Here is an 18,248-nt window from a genome sequence, read left to right as displayed (position 1 = left end):
ATGATTTGTTACAATTGTTTATAAGGCAGTGCTGCGCCCCCTGTAGTCTAGAAGTAGCTAATGGTTTGTTTATTTATGGGTTTTACTGAGGAACCGAAACTAGTACTGCAGTGCCGTTTACTGAACAGAAAGTGAGCAAAGAAGACGAGATTTCAGAGTTATGATGAAAGCGGAAAAGGAGTGCTGGTGAGCCACTCGCTCTCCTCACACTTTGTGCTCACATGACATAACAGATAAGAATTACAGTCAGATATTGATAAACTGAACGAGTATTCACAGAGAAGCCGCTGCTCCGCACGGAGCTGAAATCCGAGGACGTTGGCTCTGATGAGTGTTTGCCCCCCGACTAGTAAAACGTGAGTTGATTAATCCAATTTCTCCTGTAGGCTACTGCGATTTCTGACTGTCCACTTCCTCACCTGTGTGTTCTCATCCTCACCTGTGTGTTCTCACTCACTCACTCACTCTCTCTCTCTCTCTCTCTCTCTCTCTCTCTCTCTCTCTCTCTCTCTCTCTCTCTCTCTCTCCCTCTCTCCCTCTCTCCGTCTTTGTGCTGTCAACCAAAAGGCAAATATATTAACAACCAGAGTATGCTATGTATAGTCTAATAAGAGGTATACATTGATCCATATCAATTTCGAACATTATTCAAATTGAATAATTGGGTTGTGTGTATTGTAGGCAATGTCCTAGCCAGGCCCGGTTCTACGGGGGTGCAAAAGCATGCATTGCACCCTTATTTTAATTGTCTGCATGCTCAGTTGAAAAGTAAAAAAAAAATGATTTTATGGCTTTTTGGCACCTATATGTAACCTTTTAAGGTTGAGATAATTGTATTATCATTATATGGTCCAAATATTTCAGTAAAGTACTTGAAACACTTGAAATATTCTTGCTTGGGTGGTATCATTCTACTTGAAATGATGGTCAAATGCATTATTTTTAGTAAAATAACATGTCAAATTCGGCCAGGCATCTGCACCCCTTCCTATCTGGGATGCACCCCTAGTCATCTTGTTCTGGAACCGGCCCTGGTCCTAGCCCAGACCTCTGTAGGGGGGTCCGGGGGTCAAGTGAACCCAAGTGCGAGCCTGAGCTAAAAGCAGAAACAGCACAAAACAGGGGGCAACAAATTGAGAGAAGAGGACTCTGACAGTGAATCCAGTTCTTCCTCCTTCTCTTTCTTTAGAGTCATCTGACTCTGAGCCGAAAGAAGCCCAGTCACCAGCAGAAGCCGAGCACCAGGGCAAACGACAGCCTGTCACTGACTCCACTAGCCAGGAACTGAAGCCTCCCGCCATGTCAGAACAGAAGGAGCATGTCCTGCAGTTCCTCCTGGAGGCAGGGGGGGCTACGGCTCTGGTCATAGCCAAAAACCTGGGTCTTAAGAGTACGAAGCAGGTCAATCCCACCCTGTACGCCCTGGAAAAGCAAGGTGAAATCACTAAGCATGGTGAGGTCACCCCTCTCACCTGGGATCTGTCCAGCCGCTGCAGAGAGAGGATGGAAAGGAGCATCAAAGCCCCAGCTGAGGGGTGCCAGAGGGAGAAGGGAGCCAGTGGAGAGAAGGGCAGTGCGGCCACATGCCAGCCGCCGCCACCACTACCAGGGTCTGATCCACTGCCGTTACAGGAGGGCTGGCAGCCACAGCAGGGCCACAGTGCAGTGGTAGGTGGACTTTGACAACCTTTTGTGTGTGTGTGTGTGTGTGTGTGTGTGTGTGTGTGTGTGTGTGTGTGTGTGTGTGTGTGTGTGTGTGTGTGTGTGTATGGAGGGGTATTATATTATGGAGAGAGAAAGATACATATAACATTCATACTTAAAAAATAAAATAAGGGCGAAGATTCTAATGGGGCTGCTTGGTTTAGCAATAACAGTTAATTAACAAGTGATTAAATATTACAGAGGTGTGGTGCTGCTGGCTATGCTATGCAATTTTGTTATTGAATGTTCCAGTATCAGAATTAATCAATAATATGTTACCAAAGCTTTTAGAGCTTTCCAATTTGACAGCAAACTGTGAAAAATGCCCAATCCTGGGCTACAGGAGACTTCAGTGCTAAAGCGCACGACTTGCCAGGCGGCAAAGGCCCTCTCCCAGTTCTGAAGCTCTACACTGATTTTATTAACACATCTACCTCTTTCCTGTTTCTGTTCTCCCCCCCTTCCCCCCTCCTGTCCTGATAGGACGATGAGGCCAATGGAGGACAGTTGGCCACCGACGACATCCCAGAATTCCTTGATGCGATCTGCCGAGAGACAGATGCTGAGAAACTGGCTGGAGACAGGAGCGACCCCGAGCTAAAAGCCGAAATAGCAGAAAACAGCGAACAACTCAAAGAAGAGGACTCGGACACTGAATCCAGTTCTTCCTCCTTCTCTTTCTTAGAGTCATCTGACTCTGAGCCGAAAGAAGCCCAGTCACCAGCAGAAGCCGAGCAACAGGGCAAACAGCCTGTCACTGACTCCACTAGCCAGGAACTGAAGCCTCCCGCCATGTCAGAACAGAAGGAGCGTGTCCTGCAGTTCCTCCTGGAGGCAGGGAGGGCTACGGCTCTGGTCATAGCCAAAAACCTGGGTCTTAGGAGTGTTAAGCAGGTCAATCCCACCCTGTACACCCTGGAAAAGCAAGGTGAAATCACTAAGCATGGTGAGGTAACTCCTTGCACCTGGGAGCTGTCCAGCCGCCCTCCAACAACCTCAGGTTACTCAGCATCATTCACGGACACTGATTCCTCAAACCGACCCAAGGTTCAGGTCAGTTATAGCCTATGTCGTCCTTGCACTCCTTAAAGGAAATCTGTCTGGAAATCCTGTCAACTGCTTTTTATACACAGCCTGTCATTCTTAGAGCATACAGGGTATCAACAAAGCAGATCATAGGGTCTGTTGTTTGTAACTGAAGAAGTCACATTTTCCAATGTTTTATTAATGAATAAACTCTTCATGTACATACATGTAGAGTAGATGTTTGTACTCTGCTCTGTACTTGATATTTGTTCAACATAATAAACTTCATGTCACTATATTATTCTCCAAGGATGACAGGTTAAAAGACAAGGAAACCAGAAGTAGACCAAGCGTGAAGACATCGACCCAACCAGTAATCTCAAGGTCAATTTAAACATTGAATCGCAATGCCTATGTATGTATGTATATGTTTGTATGTGTGTGTGTGTGTGTGTATATATATATATATATATATATACATATATATATATATATATATACAGTATATGTGCATACTATATACACACACACACACACACACACACACACACACACACACACACACACACACACACACACACACACACACACACACACAGTGTTTGGTTTGTGTGTTGTCTCTCAATAATTTCAAGTTTTTCTATAATATATCTGTTAATCTCAACAGGTTTGCATCAGAGTTTGATTCCATAGAGCGCCTTGGCAAAGGAGGCTTCGGTCGTGTTTACAAGGCAAGACAAAAACTTGTGGGGAAGTGTTATTTTGCTGTAAAGATCGTCAACTTTAAAGAGTAAGTCTAGTACAATATACAGTATGATGCTGGAGACTTTACTTGTGTGAAATAAATGCACTTACAGATGTAGTACATGATAGGTTGAAAGTGTGATTAACAGCTATTTTATTGTAACCCCTTTGATCAGGAAAGCTCTACGAGAGGTGGAGGTGTTGGCAGAATTTCAGAATGTGAATATTGTCAGATACAACACATGCTGGAAGGAGGATTCAGACTACAATAGTGACATAAGTGACAGTTACAGCTCTTCCCAGTAAGTCCCACCCACTTATTCAATTCCTTACTTATTACCCATTTACTAAATGTGTATGTAATATTTATTGTTGTTTACTTTTCTAGGTCTAGCTGCGATTCATCTGCTCAGTACCTCTACATTCAGATGGAGTTATGTGACAAAACTCTTCGAGTGTGGATAGATGAGAAGAATACCTGTCAGCGAGACACCAAGAGAAGGGAGGAAAGTCTGTCCATTGCTCAGCAAATAGTTAATGGAGTAGAGTATATCCACTCCAAGAAGCATATCCATAGGGACCTTAAGGTGAGACAAAGTCAATCAGTCTATTATTTATACAGATTGAGATAGACATTTATTTGTGTTAATTGCTGTTGTTGCTTTTCATTGGTTAGCCTGACAACATCATGTTTGGAAGGGGGGGAGAGGTGAAGATTGGAGACTTCGGTCTGGTCACTGCAGAGGATAATGACGATGACGAGAACCTGATAGAGAGAACCAAGTGCAAAGGAACCAAGTCTTACATGGCTCCTGAACAAGTAAGACCCTCTGTTTTCACATCTACTTTACGATTCTTCTCTATTGTTTTAAAATGTGTTTCCAACTCCATGGCACATGGTATGCAGGACATTATCTTATGTCTGTGTGTAGACACATTCTTGTGAACGCAAGAACAATGCATGACAGAACCTCCATAGTTACACTATAGGTTCCCTATAGAGTGATCTTATTGGACTTTGCAACACCTTGTAGCATACATTTGCATATTGAGGAAAAACTTTTTTTAAACTACTATAACTATAACTTTATGCTTTACGATATGGAGTTCATATTAATACGTCCTTTGTGTTAATGTGAACACCATAACTGGTTATGTTGACTGTCATGTGATTATGGTGGGACATTAGGTAACTCGAGTGCCTCTTGTCATTATTGTGTTCTTGTTTTATGACAGAAGAGCCAGCGCACTTATGACAAAAAAGTGGATATATTTGCTTTGGGGTTGATCTACTTTGAGCTCCTTTGGAAACTTGTCACTATTGCAGAAAAAGCAGCGGTGAGTCTTTCAAAGACAAAATTCTGTATCTTATTATTAATAGTAGTTATTTACTAATACAATTTCAATGATATACTATTATAGGTCTATGCCAATTGCATAAAAAGAAGGAACCAGCTAGGTATTTACCAGTACTGTTGATTTCTTCTCAACGGCAGGTATCACAAAGCAGTGTAGATACCATTTAAGATGTAACTTGATAATTTCTCTTTTGTTTAATCTCATATTTAATTGTGGACAAGTTATTACTTTATGGCAGACTAATTAGGCTACATGTTCTTTCTCCCTATTATTATTGTATGAATTCCAGATTTGGCCAGAAGTCAGAATTCAGAAACTTCCTCAAGGGTTTTCCCTGAAGTTTCCCCAAGAGGTAGATTACATTACACATTACATTACATTACATTGTCATCATCATCATCATGATCTTTGATTTATTTGCAATATCAAGGTTGGCCTCCAACAAATAATGCAGTCTGTCAGCCTTATTAATGTTGTGTTTCTTGTTGTTCTGTTACAGCACAAATTAATCAAGTCAATGCTGAGTGCAAAGCCAGAAGACCGACCAGAAGCAAGTAAACTGAAAGCACAGTTGGAGCAGTTGGAGGCTCTCAACAGAGAACGAGATTTGCGTCAGGACAACATGACCATCTGATCAACACAAGAAATTGTTCAAAATGTCTGCGGGTGGGATTAAGGGTATGTGTCCTGGTCGGTGCACTAGTGCCTCCTCGGGTCGGCCTGTTCAGCGGGGAGGGGAACTGGGGGAATAGTGTGATCCTCCCACGCGCTATGTCCTGCCAGTGAAACTGACTCGCTGTCAGGTGAAAAGAAGCAGCTGGTGACTTCACATGTATCAGAGGAAGCATGTGCTAGTCTACAACTCTCCCCAGATCGGCAGAGGGGGTGGAGAAACGACTGGGACAGCTTGGCAGGGGGAATTGGCGAAATACAATTAAAAAGTACAAAAAAAAGAAGAGAGAAACATCATCACAAGCATCGCTGTTTATTCATCATGGTAGTCTATCCCATAACACATACACTTTTGAGTTCTTGGATGCGAAGGTGTACTTCTGGGAATAGGGAAACCTGTTTGACAATTTTTGTCTCCTTTCATTGTTTTTGTATTATTATTTTTACTGAAGTGACAATAATCATGATTATGAATTGTGGTGCGTAATGCCCCTACAAGGAACTTTTAACTAAATTCAATACTGATGCCTCTATATTACCTACATCAGCAAATGAGACCATCTTTGAGAAGATTGGTGATTTCTATATACTGTAGCTTTTCTGTTCAGGCCGGGCCAGGCTCGACTCTGTGTTCAAGAAATGCAGTCTTCATTCCAGGGGAAAACACTACCTGTTTTGTCCACAAGGGGCGCTAAAATCAACACAAAATGAAAGTTCCTTGTGTATATTTCTGCATTTTTCCATCAGTCTCAGTATCGGTTTCATTGTATTTATACATATGACAATAAAGATGAATTTGAACTTGATGAGTGAAATATGAAATGTTTAAATTGTATTTTAACTTTCTATTTTAAAAAGTCATTTTGCCATAATTCTCATCTGTATAGCTGTTGTCTACAAATAATGAATCGTGGCCATGGATAATGATCATTCTGTTGACGAAAGGGTTAAAAGTATTTAAATTATGTGAAATATTAAATCAAAGTTGTATCATGCTTTATTTTTTTATTTGTGTAATTTTGCCATGATTCTCATCTGTGTAGCAGTTGTCTACAAATAATGGATTGTGTCCACTGATCTATTCTGTCGAGGAAATGGTTAAATGTATTTAAATGATGTGACAGCCTTTGTACTGATATTAGGATTGGAGTTGGAAAATGAAGTGCTGTTTGTCTATCTTGAGTTTATATATATTCAGTGGGGAGTGGATACTATGGAGATCTTCACTGAGCTTCGTTTTCATTATGGATTCAGAGGAAGAGACTGTTTTTACTTCCAGATTAGTCGGTTTAAGTTAGCAAATGTTCCCTTCTTCCTTGACATCTCATTAGGCTACATGCACAACTTCTTTATTTCCTGAAATTAGTACAGATTCTTTATTTCCTGTCCTACACTATTGGATGAACTGATTAATCAGGTGTGCCTGATCATTGTTGTGACTGCAGCAGCACACCTGACATTAATCAGTTCATCCAATAGTGATGACAGGAAATAAAGAAGCTGTACTAATTTCAGGAAGTAGTGGAGTTGTGCATGTAGCCGATTGATTCTCAACACAGCAGCATAGAAATGCAGTTTGTAAAAAACAATCCTTTGGATGGCTCTCCTAAACCTATTTACTGTGTGCTGTTTACAGTATACAAGATTTAGTCCTGCATTTGTGATTTGTTGACAGACGCAATGATAAAAACGGTGCTGTGCCCCCTGTAGGCTGAAACCGAAACAGAAAGTGATGTTGAAAGCGGAAAAGGAGACTTTAGCGCAACACTTCCACTTGTTGCTCTGTACCACATTACTCATCTTTGTGCTCACATTCCGAGATTCAAGATGGAAACGGATAATTATATTGCTAAACTAAACGACTATTCCCAGAGAAACCGCTTGGAGCTGAAATACGAGGACATTTGCTATGTTGGCCCAGATCAAGCGTGAGTTGATTTCTGTTTCAGATCTGCATAGTCATGATGACGGTCGCTGCCATAGAAGGTACGCAGGAGAGACATGTGAAGGAAAACCCCAAGTAGAAGATAATTGCAGTAGGCCTAATAATCCCACCTTGTAACACTCACTATGGTTATTAAAATAATTTTGATCTGGATTCCCACCATACATTGTAGGAGGATTAATGCTGTATTATAAATCTTATGGAAATGAAGAAGATAAATCAAATACATGTAAATCACCACAGAAATGCCCCATAGAAATACTGTAGTAACTTTCCAAGATGGTTGAGTTTAATTGTAGGCCTACTTGGGTCAGTTCAGAATTCTGTGTAGCCTACATTTTCCGGATGGAGCAGTCTCCATACTACACTGAACTTGTGTGACCAGAAAGTGGCTGGTGGTGCTACCAAAACGCCTTTGAGCAAAGCACTTGACCCCCACATGCTCTAGTGGAGCTGCAAATTGAACTATAGTGAATTTATTGACTTACCAACGTTTTGACCCCTCTAGTGTCATGAAGAACACCTAGCTAGGGGTCAAAACGTTTATGTGAAGTTAATACATTGACTATTGGGCCACATTATTCCAGTGTGTGGATTCATGACTTTTGTAATTATTGTAATCCCACAGCACCGAGTCAATTTGCCCTGTTAATTATTAATTAAGAATTAATTATATTCCTCAGATTAAAAGTGAGGGTGTTCGTAAATGGTCAGCCGTATCCTGATGGTGTGGGGAGGACCAAAAAGGAGGCCAAACAGATGGCTGCTAAAAATGCCCTGAGCGGCTTGGAGAAGGTACAGGTTCCAGCCGACTCTGTAAGATCTCAGAAGATATCATCACTCTTTGCTGAATGGGAGAGACAGTTTACTGCAAATGTCTCATTGATATGTTTTCTTGACAGACGGAAGTATCAGTTGAAAATCATGCCACACCAGTTTATCAGAAGAGTAAGACTCAACCCAACTTCATATGCTGGCTGAACGAACAGAGTCAGAAGAACAGGGTCACTTTAAAGGCCGTTGAGTCGACCAGATTGGGCCCAAATAATACTACTCAGTAAGTCCCGCAATACATTCTACAAAATACTGCATAATGCATAAGGATGACAACACTATCATACAGTTTGTAAACAAGCACCAAGTAGGAACAACACAGGCAAAACTCATGTTTTCAGATGCAAACAAAATCCTTAAGAGTACAATTGTATTGTTTGTGATTTCTTTTTTTTCCCCAATGTGATGTGAGAAGCAGCTGCCCCCCGGTATTTTCACATGATCTAATCTGGTCCACATTCAAAAAAAATTGGACACCCCTGGTATAGACAGCTGTCTTCTCTTACACACATCGAGTCATTAGTCCCTGTTCGTCAGATTTGTGAAATATCAAATCTTTCTAATGATTCATAATATATAAATTAATTACTTATTTTAAAAGACACTAAATAATATTTATTGTGATTTTAGATGCTGCAGGTTTGTGTTTGATAATAAGGAATACCCCATTGCCTTTGGGAGAACAAAGAAGGAAGCGAAGGAGGAGGCAGCTCGGCTTGTGTATAATGAGATATGTGGCAGTCAAACTACTGGGGTAAGTAATGTTGCACACTGATGTAGTTTCCCTCTCTAGTTTCTCTTGCCTTAATAATAAACATTGTAATACCATCATACTTGTAGAAATGACAAGAATTGAGCTGCTAGTCATTGTGGATGAAAATGGTTTATAATAATGTTGCCATAAATGTTGAAGTAAATAAGTACATCTGTGGTATCGCACACACAACAGGCCACAGGGAAGTTGTGTTCCCTGACACAACTGTCAGTCAATCAATCAATCAATCAATCAAATTAAAACTATTAGTGTTTTCATTTTCAAGACCACACATGAGAACAGCAATGCTGCATCGGGTGGACAACAGGAGGAATTGAATAAAAAAAGATTGGGTGTCTGGTGAGTAGAAATGATCACAGTATGATGTTTCATGTTGATTTCTGCTTCATTGTGAACGTGTGTGAATTGTCTGTATTATTACAGTGATAAAATGAAGGACTTGAATGTGAGCTCTACAGAACCCAGCTTTGCAGAGACAAACTTGGGGAAGGAACAGGACCCAGCTGACTCTGTAAGATCTCGGAAGATATCATCACTCTTTGCTGAATGGGAGAGAAAGTTTACTGCAAATGTCTCATTGATATGTTGTTTTCTTGACAGACGGAAGTATCAGTTGAAAGTCATACCACACCAGCAGTTTATCAGAAAAGTATCTCTCAACCCAACTTCATATGCTGGCTGAATGAATGGAGTCATAAGAACAGGGTCAATATAAAGGCTTTTGAGTCGACCAGATTGGGCCCAAATAATACTACTGAGTAAGTCCACTCCCCATAATACATTCTATTCTACATAACACTGCAGAACACGTCAATTCATCCATGAACTCATTGGAATTTGATTTAAAAAAGTGATAGAATTTAATTTCAGGAAGTTGAATTAAATGAAAGTGTGAAATTTAATGTTTTTCTTTTCACATCTCTGAGATTACAGGTAGTGTTATGCAATGTTAAAGTTACCTTTTGGGCATTTGATGCAATTTCAAGTCTGACTCCAGGAACTGAATTGGACTTTACCATGCATTGTCAATTCACTTCATGGATGGCCTCAACCCTGCGGCATACTTCTTTTCTCTTTCTCGTTTAGTCGCCATTTTAAAAGACACTAAATAATGTGTTTGTGATTTTAGATGCTGCAGTTTTGTGTTTGATGATAAGAAATACCCAGAAGCCTTTGGGAGAACAAGGAAGGAAGCAAAGGAGGAGGCAGCTCGGCTTGCGTATAATGAGATATGTGGCAGTCAAACTACAGGAGTAAGTCATGTTGCACACTGATGGAGTTTCTCTCTCTAGTTTCTCTCGTCTTAAAGGAGAATTCTGGTATTTTTCAACCTGGACCCTATTTTCATATCTGGTTGTTTATGTATAACTAAGTCATGTGAGCAGACATTTTTGAAATTGGTATTGGCCAAGATCGCTTAAGTCGCTTTCCCCACATGCCATGCGATCTTGGCCAATCCTGCACCAATTTCAACCATTTCTGTTCACATGACTTAGTTATACATAAACAGATGTGAAAATCCAGGTTGAAAAATACAGAAATTCTCCTTTAATAATAACCATGAATAGATAATTGCATAAATGACAGGGATTGAGTTGCTAGTCATTGTGGGTAAAAAATGGATTATGATGATGTTGCCATAAATGTTGAAGTAAATAAGTAAATCTGTGGTATTGCACGCACAACAGGCCACAGTTCAATCAATCAATCAAATTAAAATGATATGTTTTCATTTTCAAGACCACAGATGAGAACAGCAATGTAACATTGGGTCAACAACAGGAGGAATTGGATCAAAAGGTTTTGACCATCTGGTGAGTAGATTTTGTGCCATGCAGATTCAAAAGCTGTAGGCGAAAGGCGTCGTTTTTTTACTCTGCAGCAGTTATGTGGAATGTGTTACCTGGATTAGCTCTTTTGGAACTGTTAAGTCCTCACACACACACACACACACACACACACACACACACCACAACCTCATTTGTTAATTTACTGTATGGTTATAGAGCTGAACAGTCACGTGACGTCTCTTGCCCCGGAAGTGAGTTTCCCATTCATTTTCTCCATAGACATTTTGAAAAATCCTTATATAATGAGTTTTAAAGCTGGAACCAAGCCAACCCGTGACCTACTGGATCGTGAGTGACCCCCCCCCCCCCCCCCCCCAAATCTTTATTTTTGTTTTTGCTTCAAGTGAAATGTTTTATGGTCACTCACGATCCAGTAGGTGGCTGGTTGGCTTGGTTCCAGCTTTAAAACTCTTCATATAAGGATTTTTCGAAACATCTATGGAGAAAATCAATGGGGAATCCTCTGATGGTTCCAGCTGATGGAGCTGTGAAAAAGTGGGTGGTCACTGTTTAGCTCTATTGTGCTAACACACCTACACATAAAGGACCACAATGGAAATAAGCTCTTGGGCTTTATTGTGTTTTATCCTTTTGGCAATTGTACACACACTGACACCTCCTGGTGAGGCTGTGCATATACAGTACTATTTATTGATATGTCCTATATTTGTATATTGTCAAAGTCAATAAATAATTTCAATCAATCAATCACAGTACACTGTTTCATGTTGATTTCTTCTTCATCAAAAAAGTTTGTGATTTGTCTGTATTATTACAGTGATAAAACAAAGGAATTGAATGTGAGTTCTACAGAACCCAGCTTTGCAGAGACAAATTTCATAGGAATCGTCAACCACTACTGTCAGAAAACAAGCCGCTTCCATGACTTCATTCTTGTAGACAGATGTGGTCCATCCCATATACCTCAGTAAGTATGATTAACCTCAGTGGAAGCTGAATAGACACTAATATGAGAGTATAAAATATTTGAATCTCAACACTCTGATCTTAAACGTTTCCTCCCTCTACGCGCAATGCACAGATTCTTCTACAAATTAGTTATCGATGGTAAGGACTACCCTGTAGCTGAGGGCAAGAGCGCCAAGGAAGCCAAGCAAAATGCAGCTCAGTTGGCCTGGTCTGCTCTCCGAGAACAGTCTGATTGGAACAGCCAGGTATTTACTATTGTCTATTTCTTTTATACCATATAATATAGTAGATTGTTTACATGTGTCGTGCATATTCCTCTTGAGGAGTTCATGAATAGTCAGCCACTCAAATTTGCTGCTCTAGAGATCCATACTCAGCATTATTCGGTGATTACGGTATGTCTGTCTGAAGTTAGTGATATTGGCAGCTGGGGAAAAGCCCTGAATAAGTGACAGCAGATCAGCAGGCTGACTGACTGCTTCTGAACATCTATGGCAGGGTCCTTCAATAGACCCTTCTCATGGGGGCCATTTTGTGTCGAAAAGGCAGAATAAACACAGGTGCAAGCAAAACACTAATGAGGGTTTCCAAATTCCAATCATGGAAGTTTGAAACCCTCATTAGTGTTTTACTTGCACCTGTGTTTCCCCTGCCTTTTCGACACAAAATGGCCCCCGTGAGAAGGGTCCATTGGCAGGCTGTGGACCACAAATGCCTGGCCTGCGCCGACGCATTGGCACTTATGTGAACGCAATAATATAATAATTATATGGAACGTGGAGTAAATTGTAACAGCAAAACACTTTTTTGGTTTTCAGGTGTCCTTCAGGTCAACTGCGTCTGAAGATGGAGCACCATCCAGTGTCTCCACACCGACAAACACCTTGTAAGGCATTTGTTAAGATGGGAATTGAACAAAATGATAGTAGAGTCTGGTAGTGACTGAGAATGCTCTGCTGATGTCTCTTATTCTATTCTCCAAGGGAGTCCCTTGATACGTCACAAAGTGCGGCAACAAGCTCAAGTTACTCAGACATATTCAGCGATTCTTCAAACCCTCCCAAAGTACAGGTCAGTTATAACCTCTGACTGTTAGACTGTTTTGCCATGCCAATAGTACCCCCTCCCTCATGCATGTAGATGATTCTCATAAGTTTGTTCTATTAAACTCATATTAAACATTTATGTTCATATGCAGACATACAAGCAAATCCATACAAAATATATTTTTCACTCAACTGCCGGTGTTTGAGCTTGGCCTCTTTTTTCCTTTTGTCACCCATGACTTCCCTAAACCTGAATCTGTGACAGCAACTGGATGTTTTTGAGCCATTGATCCATGTTTGCTACAGTTGCTAGTTGGTTTTTGCGCTCAGTTTTGACATGCATGAGTGTTACATTCACAGAGTAGTTTAACAAAAGGAACTAGTTGCTATATGTGTGTGTGTGTGTGTGTTTTTAAATTATTATCTAAATAAATTGTAACTCACAATCTTTCCACATATCCCCTGCAAGCTGCTCATGTACCCCTAGGGGTACACTTACCCCTGGTTGGGTATCACGGAGCTACTGTAATTTGATAGACTTGGTACTGGACAGTGGTCGGCCCAACGGTTAGAGAAGCGAGCTTGTGACCGGAAGGTCGTCGGTTCAATCCCCGGGACCGGCAGGATAAATCTGGGTGGGGAAAGTGAAAAGGCAGCGCTTGTCCCTCCCTCATTACCACCACTGAGGTGCCAAGACCCTTAACCCCAACTGCTCCAGTGGAGCTGCTCAGTGGCCAGCAGATCAGACTGTGGTTGTACTGGTCAGCTTCCAGGAGTGAATGTGTGTGTGAATGTGAACAGGGCGCTCCTGAAAAAGAGAGCATTACTCTCAGTGAGACTCCCCCTGTATAAATAAAGGTAAAAAAAAAATCAAAAAGGTATTCCTTAAATTTGATTTGGTAATACACTGTATTTCTTTTTGCATTACAAAGGAGAAAAATGCTGATGTGAAGCCTAAAATAAGGTAAGTAATCTCTTGAGACCTATTGTATACCAAGCATTTTACCTGACATTATTCATGACCATAATTTTTTCCTGTGTTTTTAGACTTGCAGCAATCTTTGGAAACCCATTGAAACAGAGCAAAGAGGTAGGGGCCACAGTGGTGACACTGGTGCCGGAATAGGGGGATGAGACTTTTATGGGAATAAAGTGGTAACGTCTAACGTAGTAACCAGTCCACATGCGTCTCGAGCTCGAGTGACCACTTGAGATCGGATCTCACTTCCCCGCTCTATATCCAAATAAACACGACGTACATAATGGCTGTGCGAGTGTGCGTGAATTTGTGAAATGGCTGTTTGACCAGAGGAGGCGCTAGTGCAGTGACCAGGACACATACCCTCATTCCGGCTTCCCACCCTCAGACACAGGAAATCGGACCTGTATGGACGCCCGACCAAGCCGGAGGTAACACGGGGGTGCGAACCTGCGACCCTCATGTTGGTGGGCAGGGAATCTACCGCTGCACTAAGTGGACATGGGACGCCTGATATTGTTTCTCCCTAAATGTGAGGATATATGTTAATACAGATAGGATGTGGCATTGAAAATTGCTGCCTAACAAAAGGAATTGAAATCAGGTGAAATCATTTGCTTTTATGTTTAAAGTTAAGTTTGTACAAAAATGGTAGGTTAGGCTGAGATTGAAAGGAAGTTGACATGAAAAAGTTCACTAGCCTATTACGTCAAAGCGTAATAGGCTATTGACTCGTTTCAAAACTCATTTCGGCACCATTGGCCACAGGCAAACTGAAAGATTTTTATTAATTTACTTGATATTTGTGCAACATTCTAAACTACATAATTATTATGTCACTGTATTATTCTCCAAGGATGGTGTGATTGCTGATTTAAAAGAAAAGAAGACCGGAAATACTCCCAGTGTGAATACGCCGACCGAACCAGTACTCTCAAGGTCAATTAAAACATTCAATCATAATGTCTCTCTCTCTCTCTCTCTCTCTCTCTCTCTCTCTCTCTCTCTCTCTCTCTCTCTCTCTCTCTCTCTCTCTCTCTCTCTCTCTCTCTCTCTCTCTCTCTCTCTCCCTCCCCCCCTACCTAGTGTTGTCTCCAAATAATTTCTAGGTTTTGACTTTTTTGCCTCTATCTCAACAGGTTTGTATCAGACTTTGATTCCATAGAGCGCGTTGGCAAAGGAGCCTTCGGTCGTGTTTACAAGACAAGACAAAAACTTGTGGGCAAGTATTATGCTGTAAAGATCGTCCACTTTAAAGAGTAAGTCTAGTATAATATACAGTATGATGCTGGAGACTTTACTTGTATGAAATAAATGCACTTACAGATGTAGTATATTATAGGTTGAAAGTTTGATTAAGAGCTATTTTATTGTAACCCCTTTGATCAGGAAAGCTCTACGAGAGGTGGAGGTGTTGGCAGAGTTTCAGCATGCTAATATTGTCAGATACTACACATGCTGGAAGGAGGATTCAGACTACAATAGTGACATAAGTGACAGTTACAGCTCTTCCCAGTAAGTCACACCCACTTATTGAATTCCTTACTCTACTTACGGTATTAACCATTTACAAATATGAGGGTATGTAATATTTATTGTTGTTTATTTTGTCTAGGTCTAGCAGTGATTCGCCTGCTCAGTACCTCTACATTCAGATGGAGTTATGTGACAAGAAAACCCTTCGAGTGTGGATAGATGAGAAGAATACCTGTCAGCGAGACCCCAAGAGAAGGGAAGAAAGTCTGTCCATTGCTCAGCAAATAGTTAATGGAGTAGAGTATATCCACTCCAAGAAGCATATCCATAGGGACCTTAAGGTGAGACAAAGTCAATCAGTCTATTATTTATACAGATTGAGATAGACATTTATTTGTGTTAATTGCTGTTGTTGCTTTTCATTGGTTAGCCTGACAACATCATGTTTGGAAGGGGGGGAGAGGTGAAGATTGGGGACTTCGGTCTGGTCACTGCTGAGGATAATGACAATGACAAGAACCTGATAGAGAGAACCAAGTGCAAAGGAACCAAGTCTTACATGGCTCCTGAACAAGTAAGACCCTCTGTTTTCACATCTACTTTACGATTCTTCTATTGTTCTAAAATGTGTTTTTGCTTGAATTCGCTCTGTAAGATGTATTCCCACTATTATGTTCCAACTCCATGGCACATGTTATGCAGGACATTATGTTGTACTTACACCATAGGTGCAACACCTTGCAGCATAAATTTGCATATTAATGAGGAAAAACAGTTTTTTTTTTTACTACTATAACTATAACTTTATGCTTTGCGATATGGAGTTCATATTAATACGTCCTTTGTGTTAATGTGAACACAGACACAGTTATGTTACAGAAATATTTGCTAATTAATGCATCAATTAATTTAATTACCATAACTGGTTATATTGCATCCCATGTGATTATGGCGGGACATTAGGTAATTGTGTTCTTGTTTTATGACAGAAGAGCCAGCGCACTTATGACAAAAAAGTGGATGTATTTGCTTTGGGGTTGATCTACTTTGAACTCCTTTGGAAACTCTTCACTGGTGCAGAAAAAGCAGCGGTGAGTCTTTCAAAGAGAGAATGCAAAATTCTGTATCTTATTATTAATAGTAGTTATTTACTAATACAATTTTAGCATGAGCATGATATACTATTATAGGCCTATGCCAATTGCATACAAATAAGAAACCAGCTAGGTATTTACCAGTACTGTTGATTTCTTCTGAACAGCAGGTATCACAAAGCAGTGTAGATACCATTTAAGATGTAGTCTCGCTTGCCAGACTTCTGCATGACTTCTGCAGTCTGGCTGCATGGAAATATGCTGCTGGTATAAGCTCTGCCATTGGTAGCAACCATTTCAGTCGGCACCGGGGGGGGGGGATCCCTTTCCACTCCCTGCAAGCTCTGCCATTGGCTCCGACCCACTCTAACCGACCGGCTGCGACCGTATCTGGATTTCCTCCCCGCTCCCTCTGTGACAAAACTGTCTATCTCAAATGCCTCTGCCGCTGTGCATGTTGAATATGTCGTTCTCAAATGCCTGCGCTGCTGTGAAACAACATCATCAACAATGCTAGCTCGTTGCTACACGCTGAAAACTATTGGATCTGGAATGTGCCTGCTTGATACTTTCGGTGTTTGGTTGTAAAGGTAAACAGAGCCTTTCCCCCCACTATACCAGAGTGCCAGCCATTACAGCCAGACTCTCCCTTGTTGTAGGGAGAGAGTCTGGCAAGCGAGACTATTTAAGATGTAACTTGATCATTTATCTTTTCATGTATTTAACTGTAAAGTGAATCAGAACATCACTGGACAAATGATTAGTTTATGGCAGACTAATTAGCCTACATGTTCTTTCTCCCTATTATCATTGCATGAATTCCAGATTTGGACAGAAGTCAGAATTCAGGAACTTCCTCAAGACTTTTCCCTGAAGTTTCCCCAAGAGGTACATTATTACATTATCGTCATCATCTTCGATTTATTTGCAATATGGACATTGGCCTCCAACAAATAATGCAGTCTGTCAGCCTTATTAATGTTGTGTTTCTTGTTGTTCTGTTACAGCACAAATTAATCAAGTCAATGCTGAGTCCAAAGCCAGAAGACCGACCAGAAGCAAGTAAACTGAAAGCACAGTTGGAGCAGTTGGAGGCCCTCAACAGAGAACGAGATTTGCGTCAGGACAACATGACCATCTGATCAACACAAGAAATTGTTCAAAATGAATAGAAAAACATCATCATTGCACCCGGGTAGTGCAGCGGTAGCATCCCGTGTTACCTCCGGCTTGCGCGGGTGTCCATACAGGCACAATTGGCAGTGTCTGCGGGTGGGATTAAAGGTATGTCTCCTGGTCACTGCACTAGTGCCTCCTCTGGTCAGCCTGTTCAGCGGGGAGGGGAACTGGGGGGGAATAGCGTGATCCTCCCACGCGCTATGTCCTGCCAGTGAAACTCCTCACTGTCAGGTGAAAAGAAGCAGCTGGTGACTTCACATGTATCGAAGGAAGCATGTGCTAGTCTACAACTCCCCAGATTGGCAGAGGGGGTGGAGCAACGACTGGGACAGCTTGGCAGGGGGAATTGGTGAAATACAATTAAAAAAAGTAAAAAAAAAAAAGAGCGAAACATCATCACAAGCATGGCTGTTTATTCATCATGGTAGTCTATCCCATAACACATATACTTTTGAGTTCTTGGATGCTAATCTGTACTTCTGGGAATAGGGGAAACCTGTTACACCTGTTACAATTTGTGTCTCCTTTCATTGTTTTTGTATTATTTTTATTGAAGTGACAATAATCATGATTATGAATTGTGGTGCGTAATGCCCCTACAAGTAACTTTTAACTAAATTCAATACTGATGCCTC

The 18,248-nt window shown here is 41.1% G+C and overlaps 2 protein-coding genes across 6 annotated transcripts in view; both read left to right on the top strand.

Moving 5' to 3' along the window:
• The first annotated feature begins 243 nt into the window (after positions 1–243).
• On the top strand, positions 244–18,045 carry LOC310796331 (uncharacterized protein). 2 transcript variants are annotated; one of them, XM_083658504.1, is made up of 12 exons: positions 244–356; positions 1,190–1,668; positions 2,188–2,757; positions 3,041–3,114; positions 3,398–3,520; positions 3,651–3,776; positions 3,863–4,061; positions 4,151–4,294; positions 4,711–4,812; positions 5,123–5,185; positions 5,333–5,444; positions 17,548–18,045. In XM_083658504.1, the coding sequence occupies exons 2-12, from the start codon at positions 1,300–1,302 to the stop codon at positions 17,574–17,576; spliced, it is 1,911 nt and encodes a 636-aa protein (XP_083514630.1). In that variant the 5' UTR covers positions 244–356; positions 1,190–1,299; the 3' UTR covers positions 17,577–18,045. The 2 variants fall into 2 exon arrangements, with proteins under 2 accessions (XP_083514630.1, XP_083514631.1); XM_083658505.1 differs by lacking the exon at positions 17,548–18,045 and having other exon boundaries at positions 5,333–6,469.
• Positions 7,310–18,248, top strand: part of LOC310796330 (interferon-induced, double-stranded RNA-activated protein kinase-like) — a 28,026-nt gene continuing 17,087 nt past the window's right edge. The window contains exons 1-23 of one of the 4 annotated variants that reach the window (XM_083658502.1): positions 7,310–7,433; positions 8,134–8,245; positions 8,353–8,507; positions 8,915–9,038; positions 9,325–9,398; positions 9,483–9,570; positions 9,660–9,817; positions 10,189–10,312; positions 10,800–10,873; positions 11,688–11,837; positions 11,952–12,084; positions 12,658–12,725; positions 12,823–12,910; positions 13,818–13,849; positions 13,933–13,975; positions 14,721–14,803; positions 15,004–15,123; positions 15,254–15,379; positions 15,480–15,681; positions 15,771–15,914; positions 16,330–16,431; positions 17,260–17,322; positions 17,442–18,045. In XM_083658502.1, coding sequence (XP_083514628.1) covers positions 7,333–7,433; positions 8,134–8,245; positions 8,353–8,507; positions 8,915–9,038; positions 9,325–9,398; positions 9,483–9,570; positions 9,660–9,817; positions 10,189–10,312; positions 10,800–10,873; positions 11,688–11,837; positions 11,952–12,084; positions 12,658–12,725; positions 12,823–12,910; positions 13,818–13,849; positions 13,933–13,975; positions 14,721–14,803; positions 15,004–15,123; positions 15,254–15,379; positions 15,480–15,681; positions 15,771–15,914; positions 16,330–16,431; positions 17,260–17,322; positions 17,442–17,576 — 2,499 coding nt within the window. In that variant the 5' untranslated portion in view covers positions 7,310–7,332 and the 3' untranslated portion in view covers positions 17,577–18,045. Of the gene's footprint in view, positions 7,434–8,133; positions 8,267–8,352; positions 8,508–8,914; positions 9,039–9,324; positions 9,399–9,482; positions 9,571–9,659; positions 9,818–10,188; positions 10,313–10,799; positions 10,874–11,687; positions 11,838–11,951; positions 12,085–12,657; positions 12,726–12,822; positions 12,911–13,817; positions 13,850–13,932; positions 13,976–14,720; positions 14,804–15,003; positions 15,124–15,253; positions 15,380–15,479; positions 15,682–15,770; positions 15,915–16,329; positions 16,432–17,259; positions 17,323–17,441; positions 18,046–18,248 lie in introns of those variants that run through there. The other 3 variants (XM_083658500.1, XM_083658503.1, XM_083658501.1) reach the window with 3 other exon arrangements.

The sequence above is a fragment of the Poromitra crassiceps genome (genome assembly GCF_964638095.1).
Source record: "Poromitra crassiceps genome assembly, chromosome: 22".
In the NCBI taxonomy this organism is placed as follows: Eukaryota; Metazoa; Chordata; class Actinopteri; order Beryciformes; family Melamphaidae; genus Poromitra; species Poromitra crassiceps.
Note: the sequence above shows the minus strand (reverse complement) of the source record. Positions and strands in the feature narration are given on the sequence as shown.

What these genes read in the sequence shown, in the direction of transcription:
- LOC310796331 (XM_083658504.1), top strand. Translation starts at nt 1,300, where the DNA reads ATGTCAGAACAGAAGGAGCATGTCCTGCAGTTCCTCCTGGAGGCAGGG. An exon ending in ATATCCATAGGGACCTTAAG is followed by an intron (nt 4,062 to 4,150) that starts GTGAGACAAAGT and finishes TTCATTGGTTAG; the next exon opens with CCTGACAACATCATGTTTGG. An exon ending in CTATTGCAGAAAAAGCAGCG is followed by an intron (nt 4,813 to 5,122) that starts GTGAGTCTTTCA and finishes TATGAATTCCAG; the next exon opens with ATTTGGCCAGAAGTCAGAAT.